Source organism: Danio aesculapii, chromosome 11 (assembly GCF_903798145.1).
Source record: "Danio aesculapii chromosome 11, fDanAes4.1, whole genome shotgun sequence".
NCBI lineage: Eukaryota > Metazoa > Chordata > Actinopteri > Cypriniformes > Danionidae > Danio > Danio aesculapii.
Window position 1 is genome coordinate 25,875,136 of NC_079445.1, and position 14,711 is coordinate 25,889,846.

At 36.4% G+C, this 14,711-nt stretch overlaps 2 protein-coding genes across 3 annotated transcripts in view; both read left to right on the forward strand.

The window, feature by feature from the left end:
• grm6b (glutamate receptor, metabotropic 6b) overlaps positions 1 to 3,753 on the forward strand; it is a 39,607-nt gene extending 35,854 nt beyond the window's left edge. Inside the window, exons 11-12 of the mRNA XM_056468496.1 lie at positions 101 to 350; positions 2,604 to 3,753. Coding sequence (XP_056324471.1) covers positions 101 to 340 — 240 coding nt within the window. The 3' untranslated portion in view covers positions 341 to 350; positions 2,604 to 3,753. The remainder of the gene's footprint in view (positions 1 to 100; positions 351 to 2,603) is intronic.
• A 1,284-nt stretch (positions 3,754 to 5,037) lies between these two features.
• Positions 5,038 to 14,200, forward strand: otud5b (OTU deubiquitinase 5b). Of its 2 annotated transcripts, none has more exons than XM_056468392.1 (9): positions 5,038 to 5,827; positions 6,825 to 6,918; positions 8,400 to 8,464; positions 8,555 to 8,711; positions 8,800 to 8,948; positions 9,385 to 9,570; positions 11,046 to 11,253; positions 13,618 to 13,716; positions 13,812 to 14,200. In XM_056468392.1, exons 1-9 carry the CDS (start codon positions 5,291 to 5,293, stop codon positions 13,922 to 13,924), a joined length of 1,608 nt encoding a protein of 535 aa, XP_056324367.1. In that variant the 5' UTR covers positions 5,038 to 5,290; the 3' UTR covers positions 13,925 to 14,200. The 2 variants fall into 2 exon arrangements, with proteins under 2 accessions (XP_056324367.1, XP_056324366.1); XM_056468391.1 differs by having other exon boundaries at positions 5,039 to 5,827; positions 13,803 to 14,200.
• The last annotated feature ends 511 nt before the right edge of the window (positions 14,201 to 14,711 follow it).

Below are 14,711 nucleotides of genomic sequence, written 5' to 3' on the forward strand. Positions count from 1 at the left end.
TCAGCGCTAAAGCCCTGACGGCTGATCTACATCATGTGACAGGTCGCAGCTGAGGCCAGGCTCAAATATTACTCTTAATCTTTTTTCCGCCCTCAACCAGATGTTCATTCAGACCACCACGCTGACCGTGTCCATGAGTTTGAGTGCCACGGTGTCCCTGGGCATGTTGTACATCCCCAAAGTCTATGTCATCATCTTCCACCCCGAGCAGAACGTGCAGAAGCGCAAGCGCAGCTTCAAAGCTGTGGCTCAGGCGGCCACAGTCTCCACGCATCTCTCGCAGAAATCCAGCGACAAGCAGAACGGAGAGACCAAAGTTGAGCCAGACAGATCGCAGTAAGAATTGGGAGGTAAACAATACATTTGGTGCCAATGTGGAAATTTTGCTTGGGATACCAATAACCGATAATTCATTATACATGGAAGTTAATTACCGATATATAGGCTGATGAATCGGCTTTTATATATTAAGTAAATTTTCTGATCAAGATGATACTTCTAATATTAGAAATAAACATTCCCCTACACTGATTGTTATTTTGGTTTATAACAAATAAACGATAATTCATTATATTTGGAAGCCAATTACCGATATAGGCTGATAAATCAGCTTTTATACATTTCTGATCGGGATGATACCTCAAATATTAGAAATAAACATTCCTTGATACTGATTGTTATTTTGGTTTATACAAATTACAGACAATTCATTATATTTGGAAGCTAATTACCGATATATAGGCTGAGAAATACTTCATCTTAAGTTGTACATCTGGCAGAAATAATATATCGGCTTTTTTATATTAAGCTAATTTTCTGATCAGGATGTTACCTCTAATAATAAAATAAACATTCCTCGATACTGATTGTTATTTTGGTTCATACAAACTACAGATAATTCATTATATTTGCAAGTCAAGTACTGATATATAGGCTGATAAATTGGCTTTTATATATTAAGTTAATTTTCTGATCAGGATGTTACCTCTAATATTAGAAATAAACATTCCCCGACACTGATTGTTATTTTGGTTCATAAAAGGCTGGCAGAAATAATGTATTGGCTTTTATATAGTAAGGAAATTTTCTGATCAGGATGTTACTGTACCTCTAATAATAAAAATAAACTGTTACCCTGTTACTGATTGTTATTTTGGTTCATACAAATTACAAATAATTCATTATATTTGGCAGTCAATTATCGATATATAGGCTGATAAATGCTGCATCTTAAGTAGTTCATCTGAGAAAAATAATACATAATTTATTGTCTTTTAGATATTGAGCTAATATTCTGATCAGGCCAATATTGCTAACATTAGAAATAAGCATTTATTCACCGATAACGATTGCTATTTTAATCGATGCACATCAGCGATAATACTTTATATTTGAAAGGCAAAAAACAGCAAATCAATATAGCATCTTAAGTAGTTTATCTGGCAGAAATAATCCATAATTAATTGGCTTTTAGATATTGAGCTAACAAGAAGGTCGTTGTACTGGGTACCCAGTACTGGGTTGCAGCTGGAAGGGCATCTTCTTTGTAAAGCATATGCTAGATAAGTTGGTGGTTCATTCCACTGTGGCGACCCCTGATGAATAAAGGTAGTAAGCCAAAGGAAAATGAATGAATGAATATTGAACTAATATTCTAAACAGGCTGATACCACAAAAATAAGCATTTATCCCCAGATACCGATTGTTATTTTAGCCGATGCAGATGATAATTCTTTATATTTGAAAGGCAAAAAAAAGCAAATCAATAAATATGGCATTTTAAGTAGTTAATCTGGCAGAAATAATCCATAATTTGTCAGTTTTAATATATCAAACTATTTTTATCAGACTGATGCTGATAACATTAAGCATACTAAACATTTTACACTGATACCAATTGTTATTTACAGATACCAATTTGATATGAAAATTTCAATCAATACTGGTAATTTTCAGATTATTCTTTATATTTGGAAGCTGACAGCTGATTATAAATAGAGGCCGGTAAATATTAAAAGTTCAGTAGATAATTCTGTGAAAATAATCACCATTTATCAACTTAATAATTTCACAGTCACTACATTAATGGGAAAGAAATGCTTTCCAAATGTTTGTAAGATAATAAATGTAAACTTAACTTCTTCATTCACAATCTCCAAAGCAAGCTACATTTTAAATTAGGGTCCAATGAAATCCATTTTATTTAGTTTTTTCCTGGATTCGGTGTATAAGGATTTAATACAAATGTAATTTTTTTTAGTCTAATTAAATGAATTATAATGAAAATATAAATTAATGAAAAATAACAATTAATTTAAAACAAGTAATTTTTGTCTCATCTTGGATGAATGATGTTTTTAAAAATATTAATAATATTATTTTTATTAATTAAATTTTTTTGTTTGTTTAAAAGCAGACTTTTATTTTGAAGTTATTTGCACTTGACAGCAGTTTACCATTAATGAAACTGTCACAAACTGTCTTTTATTCTGTATTGTACAAAAACACACCCATATTGTATTGTATTGTATTGTATTATTACTGTATTGTATTTACAGCCAAATTGTATCATATAACATACTCTACATGTTTTTTCCCTTTAGGTTACCAAGTGTACATCATAAAATTCTTCTTTGAGGACACAGTCGAAACAAACTTCTGTTTGATAAATCACATTCAAATGGACAAATATCACCAGAAGATGTGCTCCTATTTCTAACAAGTCTCACTGCAACTAAAAAAAACTGAAGAATGAATAAATGAACAATATGATATGTACAGAAATGAAAAACTCTCACATCAGCATTAAGACTGGAACCTATTTAATATTTCCCTTTCCTAAAATTTCACCACAGCATCAACGATGAGGCTGATATTATAGACCGATAAACTCATGATAAAGACAACTGTTTCAAACAGAGCTGGAGAAAAACAACCGAAAGTTTCTTCCACCAGCATTTCTTGAAGGACCGAGTGTTGCACGCAAGAGCAGACATAACACTTGAGTGTCGTCTCCATCCTAATAACCTTTTCCTTGGTGCAAATCTTATTTAAGATCAACCGAGACTGTCCGAGCTACAGAGACAATGTTGGGATCAAATTTGTGTTTCAACAGTCCAGCCAGTGGAATTTTCCACATTCTTCAAACTCTTCACTTTTGAAAAACGTGCCATAACTGTTTCAGAATAAATGTTTTAAGTGTCTTGTGCGCAGTCCTCATGATAGGCAATATCCTATTCTTAAACATATTTATTGAAGATTATATAGAGAAACCAAGAGAAAGCTATGACAATCTGATTTGTAGTTTCATGATGATGTTTCCCTGAGCTCCCCGAGTCTGAAAACAATATATTATGATGGTCAGTATTTGATTAATTGATTTAAATACTAATAAAGAAAGTGGTAACATTTTAGAGATGAATTTGTTGTCATATATGCATCTGACAGTCAGAGTAGTCACTCGTAAATTTTGCATTAGTAAAACAGAAACCATGGATTTGATATACTGTTTAATTACTTGTATTTGCAGTATTGTTTTATGAAGCAGTTAATATTAAATGACGACCATGCAGTTACTGTAAACTCAGGTTCCAAGCAGGCGTACTTAGCCTTGGGGATTTTTCTGGGTGTCTTTTCATTTAAGAGAAACACTGAAATTAAAAAATGTATTGAATGAATGCATGTTGGGAAAAAAGATTTAATAAAATCCTGAAAAAATAAGTGATGCTGAAGAAATCATGTTACTGTACAGAATCTGCATGATTGTGTGTGTGTTTTTTTTACCTGAAAAAATGCCAGTTTCTCATTTACTTACTAAGTGAATAATTAAAAATGAACTATTGCATTATTGAACATTTGGCTGTTTAAATTGACCAAAACAGTGTCAAAATAATTTGTGGAGACATGAGCTTGTTTTGTTGGCCTTGTTTTGCCAGAATAACTTAAGAACAGGCAGAACAAATTAGGAAAACTCTAAACTCTTCACTCTAAAAAAATATAAAATATGTTACTAATATCATTGTTGTTATTAAGTCAGATTATAATAATTATATCTATGAAGAAAATCAATGTAAGATTAACCGTAAAGTATTTCGCAATAATTGTATTCTAGTTTTAATTTATGTAACAACAACAATAATAATAATAATAATAATAATAATAATATATATTCAGTCACATTATATAATCAGTAATTTGTTTTCTTTACATTTAGATGTTACATGAAAGTGCCTTACATACTGAAGAAATACATACTGTAGAGATAGATAGATAGATAGATAGATAGATAGATAGATAGATAGATAGATAGATAGATAGATAGATAGATAGATAGATAGATAGATAGATAGATAGATAGATAGATAGATAGATAAAGAAGTTGATTCAAGTGTGAAAGAGAAGCCAAAATACTTTGATTGCCCCCTGGTGGCCGGCTGCAGTACAGGTCATAAACCCCACACTCTTACTGTAAACTTATTGGACATGATCACTTATTTTTCCCAAAATAGTTTTTGACATTTCAGTTAGCTTTCTTTATGCTGATGTTTATCAAATTGCTAGTATTTAATTACATGTTGCTGTAGAAATGGAGTGTGGTGTTATGATTGAGTGCTTGTGATTGGGTCTAGCTTTGGTACCTGCTGTGCAGACTCTGGCTCCAAATGACATCATCAGCGATGAGTCAACACCTGGATGAGACAATTTGGCTTCATTTTCTTCAAATTAATTCCATTTTTTCAACAGTGGAGGTAAATGTAGATGCATCAACCATTTTACTGTGTAATTTCAGTCAACAAATTAGAATCAAGATTCAGCAGGGGAGAATGACAGATAGGAGGCAAAGCCTACCAACTGCTATATTTAACCCAGCAACAGAAATAAACGTTAAATAAATTGCTAAAGGTATAAAAGGCTCTTGAAAATGTATAAAACACTCACACTGGCTCACTTGGTTAAAATAAGTCAATAGACGGGTTAATGCATTAGGGGGCAGTGAGGAGCAACGTCAGCCCATTTGTCAACACGAAGCAGCGCGAGCGTCGGAAGTGACGTGAAAATCGCATTGTGGTTTGTTGATGTTTGTGTCAAACTCTCGGTCGTTCGTTGTTACTAAAGAAAAACCTCGAAACCGGAGGAATAAAGTCGAACTGTGGTGACCGTAGCAGTTCACTGACACCTCGTATTATGCAACTATACATGCGGCGAACAAACTGTTCATAAAACAAATCAGAACGGCCGTTTATTCTATTGCGAACTCGCAACAACACAAATCACCGCAAGCTGGCCAGCAATGACAATCCTCCCGAAGAAGAAACCGGTGTCCGCAGCCGGTGGCGGTGATCACACGGACGAACCGGACAGAAGAGGCAGCTCTGAGGCGCACCCTCACCCCCTCGCGGGACGACCGGGGTCCCGATCAAGGGCCTCTCCGCCGCCGTGGACATACCAGGCCACACCGCACACTTCCAGAGAGGAGCGGCGGATCGAAGCGAGCGCTCGCCCGCAGGCGGCCTCCCCGCAGCCCGCTGTCGCTGGAGCTCCGCTTGTGCAGTGTGAAGGAAGCGCGAACTCGGGAACCCGTGTCGAGTTACCGTGCGGGGCAGGCGGTGTCGGAAGCTGCTGCTCGGGACCGGGACTCAGCAAGCGGAGACGGCAGGCGGTCTGCTCCAGCGGTTTGACAGGTGGAGGAGGGAGAGTGGGCGGCGGAGGAGGAGGAGGCGGGAGTCCAGCGTCCGAACCCGAGGAAGGAGCTGGAGGAAACAACAGTGAGGATGAGTATGAGAATGCGGCCAGACTTCAGCTTGTGGACCCCGCCACAGCCGAACAGGTATGTTGCCAGATGTGTCATTCTTTAAAACATGCATTAAATAAATAGCTGCTCCTCTAGTAATTGATAGAAAGGTTTAATACATTCTCTTGTCTTTATTTGCTGTAATAAATAAATTTATTATGTCAATATTGTAATACATTATACGTGTTTAATTACAATCAGTCTTGGTAGAGACTTGTAATATATTACATTAAGTCTTGGTAGAATTCAATTCTAACATAAAGCAGTTTACGTTTTAGATGTTAGTTGCAAATTTTATTTATGACAAAACAAAATATAGGTTATTGGCCATTCATTTTCCTTTGGCTTAGTCCCTTTATTTATCAGGGTCTCAACAGCGGAATGAACTGCCAACTTATCCAGCATATGTTTTACACAGCGGATGCCTTTCCAGATGCAACCAGTACTGGGAAACACCCATACACACTCATACACACTCATTCATACTCATACACTTTGGTCAATTTAGTTTATTCAATTTACCTATAGCGCATGTCTTTGGACTTTGGGGGAAACCGGAGCACCCGGAGGAAACCCATGCGAACAGGGAGAACATGCAAACTCCACACAGAAATGCCAACTGGCCCAGCCGGGACTCGAGCCAGCGACCTTCTTGCTGTGAGGTGACAGTGCTAACCACTGAGCCACCGTGTCACCTGGTTATTGGCCATTTCTAGTCTAATGTATTGAATGACTAATAAAAATTATGATTTTTAATGTATGACTTCTTTTCAATTCAGTCTGAATTGTCTGCAGATTCTGTCTGGACTTTAAAAATGAAATAAAATAAGCTTGGACTTTAAATAAAATAAACTTGGCCAAATAAAATAAATCGGTTGTGTTTGTTACAAAAATGACATTACTCTTTATTTGAGGAAACACTCCTATTATTTTCAGGGTTCAAAATACGTTATTTGGATGCTTTGTCTGTTTTGATGATTGGAATAAAATAAATACTCCTTGTTGCTGTAATGTACTTTGTTTTTTGGCCTAGCAAGAAGAATGGTTTGAGAAAGCCTTGAGGGAAAAGAAAGGCTATGAAATCAAAAAAATGAAGGAAGATGGAGCATGTCTTTTCAGAGCAGTCGGTAATATTGCAATTTTTTTTTGCTCTCCATATACTGTATATTATCATGAGCTGAAAATATATTTTCTGTGCTGAAGTAGTCATGGAAATAAATGTATTTAAATATTAAACAGTGTAGAATTTCTTTTGTTTGCCTATTATTTCTATTGTGTTAGTTAAGGGTGTAACAGATCACAGTTGATTCGTGATTCATACGGATTACAACTCACAGTTTGGAACACACATGGACTGCGGATTAGTACTTTTTTTACTGGTAGATTCATCCTAAATTTGTAATGATCACAGAGAGATCGCCTCTCACTTCATTCAAATCATCTGTATGAAAGCATTTAGGCCTTCCTGTAAAATAATGATGATGGAAGAAGTCGTGGGAGGTTATTCGGGATGTGGTGGGTTTCTTTGGTTATTAAAAGTGTTTTCTGTCACTACTTGTTTAGCCTGCATTAATGCATTCAGTGTAAGCTGCACTGTTAATCATTAAAAGATCGGGATCTCAACACCCACGCAACAAATTATAAATGATGGTGATTTGCATGTTTATTAACTCTTCTAATCTCTGTTCAAATCTGTATTTGAAAAACGCAAAAATCAAGAAAGAGATTCAGTCTTTAGTCTTTTGAGTTAGATATGAAGTTACAGTCAAATAACCCAGAAGTACTGGATAATAGTTTATAGTTTAGATAAAACCACTGATGTTTATTGTGAAGATTAAAATCACATTCATGTGCATTTAACTTGATGCTCACAAATAAAGCATGTAGGCAGCAATTACATTATTTAACCAATTGGTGGTGACAACCAGCCATCAAAAATATGCCACTGAATAATTCTTCAAAAATAATCATCTAGTAATGAAACATGAAGTTTTATGAGTGAATAACTGAAGCATTTATTAAAATGAGGCTAAAAATAAATATGAATTGTACAAATTATAATGTTAGATTTCTACATTTAGTGTTATCAGCAACAGCAGTAGTAACAGTGAATTTGTCACAGTACTGAATATTTTACGATTTATTTTTATTCAGCTGGTTATTTCTTCATTTTATTTCAATAAAATCACAGTTTCTAAGTTCTTTTTGTTAAAACCAAAAGTTTCTTGCAGAACTGTTTTTGTAACAAAATGGGAAAAAATGACATTTGTCTCCTCCCTTTTTTGGCTGATCCGAAAAATGATCCGATCTGTGACTAAAAGATCATAATGTGATACGTTACACCACTAGTGTTAGTACGTTTCTAAGTGCAGTACAAAATTATTTAACAGTTTTTGAGTCATTGAGAAGAAACTTGTCAATGGCATTATTTTTGTTTTAATTATATACTAATGTAGTTTTATTAACAATTTGATTTAGTTGCTATTTTAAGATATTCAGGGGTAATTTTCAAGTTTGCAATTTTCTTAAGTTCTTTTTAGAATGTATCTAACATTGATTTTATTTCGTCAATAGTTCTTTCTTTTACTTTTTATTTTATATTTTAAAGCTGATCAAATATACGGGGACCAAGATATGCACGATGTGATACGGAAGCAATGTATGGATTATTTGGTAAATCAGTTCAATATATTTTTTTTAAATATTACTTTCTAGCTTTCAAATATTGTATGATTTGAGTCATTGTTTGTGTTTTGATTACAGACGAAAAATGCAGATTACTTCTCCAGTTACGTCACCGAGGACTTCACCACATACATTAACAGGAAGAGGAAGAACAACTGCCATGGAAACCACATTGAGATGCAGGCCATGGCAGAAATGTTCAACCGGCCGGTGGAGGTTTACCAGTATGGCATAGGTTAGTTACTGTCTATTGAACTGTTTGCATCATTTAAACCAAATGAGGATAATATATTTAATTTTATTTGACCACTCTGATCTTTCAGAGCCAATTAATATTTTCCATGGCATCCAAGAAAACAATGATGAGCCAATACGTGTCAGTTACCACAAAAACATCCATTATAACTCTGTGGTGAATCCATACAAGGCCAGTGTCGGGGTCGGGCTGGGCCTGCCCTCCTTCAAACCAGGGGTATGTGTTAAATAAGACGCACTGACATGACTGTTTATTAGGGCTGGGTGATACGGCCCAAAAACTTTCATAGTAAAACAAAATTACCTTCATAAAAGTCATAGCTGTATCGTTCAGGCACAGCGTTTCTTCTGTATTCTTGTAAAATGATAGCATCAGCGCTCTTTAATCTGGCTTTAAATCATCAAGACATTTGTGTTCTTCGTTAAATTGAACCGCTTTTTATTCTGAGACTTTCCATATGTAAGGAAATGCACAGATAAACAGTCCATGCAGCACAAACAAGCAGCACTGTTTAGTTTCTCATTGATTATATGTTATACTTATAAACAAGTTATATTGTGATAATAATTGTTATTGTTTTTTCACCCAGCCCTAGTCTGATTTCATAAACGTGCTGTCCTCTGTTAACGTCTGCTTAACTGTCTCAATGCAGTTTGCTGACCAGTGTCTCATGAAAAATGCTATAAAGACGTCTGAAGAGTCTTGGATTGAGCAGCAGATGCTGGAGGATAAGAAGAGAGCAACAGACTGGGAGGCCACTAATGAGGCCATCGAGGAGCAAGTGGCTCGTGAATCCTATCTGCAGTGGCTTCAAGACCAGGAGAAGCAAGCAAGACAGGTATGAAAAAATTGTTTAAAAATAGTCTTTTTTTATGTGGTTGATTGGATAATGAATTTCATTATCTTATTTCATTGGCTTATTACAAATTGAACGGTTAAATAGATACAAATGTATAATATCTTAAAGCAACAGCAGCCTAATAATACTCTCTTTATGCAATTAATATTAATTAAAGAAAAAAGACAAAGCAGGCTGTACATTTTACTGAATATCTTTCTTAGCCTTATTGACAGAATTTATTTAATCTATTTAGAATTTATTTTTATTTATCCTTATTTGTGTACATGTATATACATTGTGTTAATATATATATCTAGTACCAAGTTGGACCCCCTTTTGCCTTCAGAACTGCCTTAATCCTTCGTAGCAAAGATTCAACAAGGTACTGGAAATATTCCTCATAGATTTTGGTCCATATTGACATGATAGCATCATGCAGTTGCTGCTGATTTGTCTGCTGCACATCCATGATGCGAATCTCCAGTTCCACAACATCCCAAAGGTGCTCTATTGGGTTGAGATCAGGTGACTGTCTTTCAATCTCCTATTGTTCCATTTTGGTGAGCCTGTGTGAATTGTAGCCTCAGTTTCCTGTTCTTAGCTGACAGGAGTGGCACATGGTGTGATCTTCTGCTGCTGTAGCCCATCCGCCTCAGGGTTCGAAGGTTGTGCATTCAGAGATGCTCTTCTGCATACCTCGGTTGTAATGAGTGGTTATTTGAGTTACTATTGCCTTTCTATCAGGTCGAACCAATTTGACCATTCTCCTCTGACCTCTGGCATCAACAAGGCATTTGCGCTCACAGAACTGCCGCTGGATATCACTGGATATATATTTTTTTCAGACCATTCTCTGTTAACCCTAGAGATGGTTGTGCATGAAAATCCCAGTAGATCAGCAGTTTCTGAAATTCTCAGACCAGCCTGCCTGGCACCAACAACCATGCCACGTTCAAAGTCACTTAAATCACTTTTCTTCCCCATTCTGATGATCAGTTCGAACTGCAGCAGATTTTCTTGACCATGTCTACATGCCTAAATGCAATGAGTTACTGCCATGTGATCGGCTGATTAGAAATTTGCGATAACATGCAGTTGGACAAGTGTACCTAATAAAATGGCCAGTGAGTGTGTGTGTGTATATATATATATATATATATATATATATATATATATATATATATATATATATATATATAGGAGCCCTGACTGAATCTGATCTTAACTATTTTATATTATTTATTTTTTATATTTCATATTTGTTAGAAATATCAGTAGCAGTTGAATGCAATTTTTGTGTGAGATTTTTGTATGAAATCTATATTCAATTAACCGAATCAAAGGGAATGGGGGAGCTTAAGAATTGAATCGGGACATCTAAGATGATACTCAACCCTAGTTTGAAACCACCACACTGTATTAATAAAAGCAAGTTCAGACTTGACACATGACCATCTTCCTTCTCCATTCAGCCTCGTAAAGCAAGTGCGACCTGCAGCTCTGCCACAGCCGCCACATCCAGTGGTTTGGAGGACTGGGGTTGTCGGTCTCCTCGTCAGCGTAGCTCTGCACCCTCTCCAGAACACCCAGGCCCGGCTCATGCTGAACCTTCTGTCAAACCTCCGTCCCCTGCAGGAGCCTCGCTGGTGCTTCCCAAACCCCCTTCACCATGTGCCCCGGGTACGTGTATGTGTACCTGTGTTTTCTTTGCTCACACTAATGTACATCACAGTTTACTTACAGTGAAGTAGAGCTGCCCTGTGTTGCAGGGAAACTTTGACATTGGGATATTTTTTTAGGAGCTACATTTGCATAAGATATTCATTCAGTCATTTTCTTTTGGCTTAGTCCCTCATTTATCAGAGGTCGCCACAGCAGAATGAACTGCCAACTATTCCAGCATATGTTTTACGTAGCAGATGCCTTTCCAGCCGTAAACCAGTACTGGGAAACATCCATACACTCTCACATTCACACACACACTCATACACTAAGGGCAATTTAGTTAATCTTATTCACTTATACCACATGTCTTTGGACTGTGGGGGAAACCGGAGCACACTGAAGAAACCCACGCAAACACGGGGAAGAAACCCACGCAAACACGGGGAGAACATGCAAACTCCACACAGAAATGCAAACTGGCCCAGCTGGGACGCAAACCAGTGACCTTCTTGCTGTGAGATGACAGTGCTAACCACTGAGCCACTGTGCTGCTCTTGCATAAAATATATTAACCATATTACAAGCATAGATAAGTCCAATAGAACAAACCCAGCAAACATTTATTTGTGGCTAATTGAGTCCAACAGATGTCTAAACATCTTGGCTAAAACCAGGCAAAATTTGTGCTGTCTGTAAAAACTGTATTTAATTTGTTTTGGGCTGTTCTTAGATGTCTATTAAACGGCCCAAATTAGCTACACACTAAACGCAGAGCACTTCATCACTCACAAGATGTTTTAAACCTCACAAAAATGTTCTGCTCGAGATTAATTATATTTGAGTTAATTTTATTTAACTTGCGTGGTAGTTGCAATTTTTGGCTTCATTTGTGCCATGCAGTGATTATTCTCCTCTGTTCATGCATTGGCATTTATTTTGTATGTCAATTACTCACACAAACACATAATTCCATGTTTGGTATGAACCCAGCATAACAGTATTTAGCTATAGACTACCTGACAAAAGTCTTGTCGCTTGTACTTTGGGAACAACAAATAATAACTTGACTTCTAGTTAATCATTTGGTATCAGCAAAGGCCTCGAGATTACGCTAATTTCACCTAAATAAAATATGATCATGCCTTGATTTTTAATTATTTAATTAGGACAGTACGATCTGACTTTGCTTAGACAAAAGTCTTGTCAGTTGACAGAAATAATGTACAGTAAAAAATATAAAGTCATGCTGCAGTGGAAAAATTATTAATATTGTGTATGACTCTCATGAGCTTGGACGACTGCATCCATACATCTCTGCAATGACTCCAATAACTTATTAATAAAGTCATCTGGAATGGGAAAGAAAGCGTTCTTGCAGGACTACGAGTTCATCAAGATTCTTTGGATTCATCTTCAATGCCTTCTCCTTTAACTTACCCCAGACATGCTCAATAATGTTCATGTCTGGTGACTGGGCTGGCCAATCCTGGAGCACCTTGACCTTCTTTGCTTTCAGGATCTTTGATGTGGAGGCTGAAGAATGAGAAGGAGCGCTATCCTGCTGAAGAATTTGCCCTCTCCTGTAGTTTGTAATGTAATGGGCAGCACAAATGTCTTGATACCTCAGGCTGTTGATGTTGCCATCCACTGTGCAGATCTCCCGCATGCCCCCATGCTGAATGTAACCCTAAACCATGATTATTCCTTCACCAAACTTGACGGATTTCTATGAGAATCTTGGGTCCATGAAGGTTCCAATAGGTCTTTTGCAGTATTTGTGATGATTAGGATGCAGTTCAACAGATGATTCATTGGAAAAATCAACCTTCTGCCACTTTTCCAAATGATTAACAAGAAGTCAAGTTATTATTTGTGGCTCTCATAACTGGGATAGACGACAAAACTAATGTCAGTTAATGTAGAAGAGGGGTGTCCAAACTCAGTCCTGGAGGAAAACTGTCCTGCAGAGTTTAGTGCCAGCTTGCCTAAACTCACCTACCTGAATATTCCTTAGGGTGAACAGTTAATCTGTGCAGGATAATCCACTGAGAAAAAAAAGTTTTGGTAATCAAATTCTGATCTTTTGCTTGGGTGAAATATGCTTAGTCACTCACACTCCTCCAACCGTTAGTTTGCTGCAAGGTAAAGATGAGGATAGGAGCATAAAAATAAAACCTCAACTCCTACTCTGCACTTCAAGAGTTGGAGCTAACTCTTCAGGACTGAGAGCCCCTGCTATAGAAATTGAACAATCAGATGTAAAATAACACTGATTATGTTAGAAATGGCATCACACTAGTTTGTTTTTTAATTTAGCTTGGAGTACAGTAAATTGACTTTAGGCTTTAGTAACCGTTTCTTACTTGTATTATTTTAAAGGTCCAAGTCATCAGTCTTCAGCCAACTCTTCCCTGGTGTCTCTCTACCCAACCCTGGGCTACAGGAGTCTAATGCATGATATGTCACCTACTGCCTTTGGTATGCCATATTGATTTCCAGTATAAATGCTTGTAAATGTATAAGTCATGTCTTTTATAGAGCTTAAATAACTAATATGTCTTTAGGTTTAACAGATTGGGAAGACGATGACGTACTGGCCTCAGTTCTGGCTGCTTCACAACAAGAATACCTCGATAGCTTGAAGAAAAATGCAATGCACAGAGAATCTTCTCCAGACTGCAATTGATACATTGGACAGCACAAACCACAGCTGCGTTTCTCTGTTTCAACATCATGCAATGTTTCTTCCTTTCCCCTGTTTCAATACCACTCTATTCTGATCTCTCTCCACCTTTTTTTGCTAACCTACTTTCCTTAATTTCATTAAACTTCATGGACCTAGTTAGGTGCATGTTTAAATCAACATTGTAATATTAATATTGAAAAAATCATCTCAGCTGTTTGTTATAATAATCAGGTGTTTTCATTATTTGAGAAGAATAAATTATGCTAATTAGTACAATTATGTGTTTTTCTCTCTGATTTTTCTTCAGACTGGTACATGGCATTGCAAATAATGATTGATTATTCAAAGATTCAAGTTCATTCTTTGAGGTTTCAGAGGTATTTGGTGAATATAGTCCACAATCTGCTACAGTAAGTTTGCCATGTTTATCTGTGTAAAGTTAAGCTTTCTCAGAACTCAGGAAATCATACGGAGCAAAAATGTAGAAACGTATTTTGTACGCAAGACAAACTTTACAGTTTCTAGATTAAGTCATGCAGTCAGTAATATAGGCTACTCTGTGTTTTTATATATATATAAATTATATTTAGTTCAGTATGAGACTTATAAAGTGAGGCTAGCTGTGTGAAGCTGCAATAAAATAAAAGATTTCATCATTTGTCTTTGACCCATGATAAACTTCGATTTGGTCCTCTGAAAAGAGAGGCAGAATGTTAGGGGTAATGCCTTTTATACACACTGACTGTCATTTTAAAATTGTTTGCCTCTTTTGTTTGTTTGATTTATT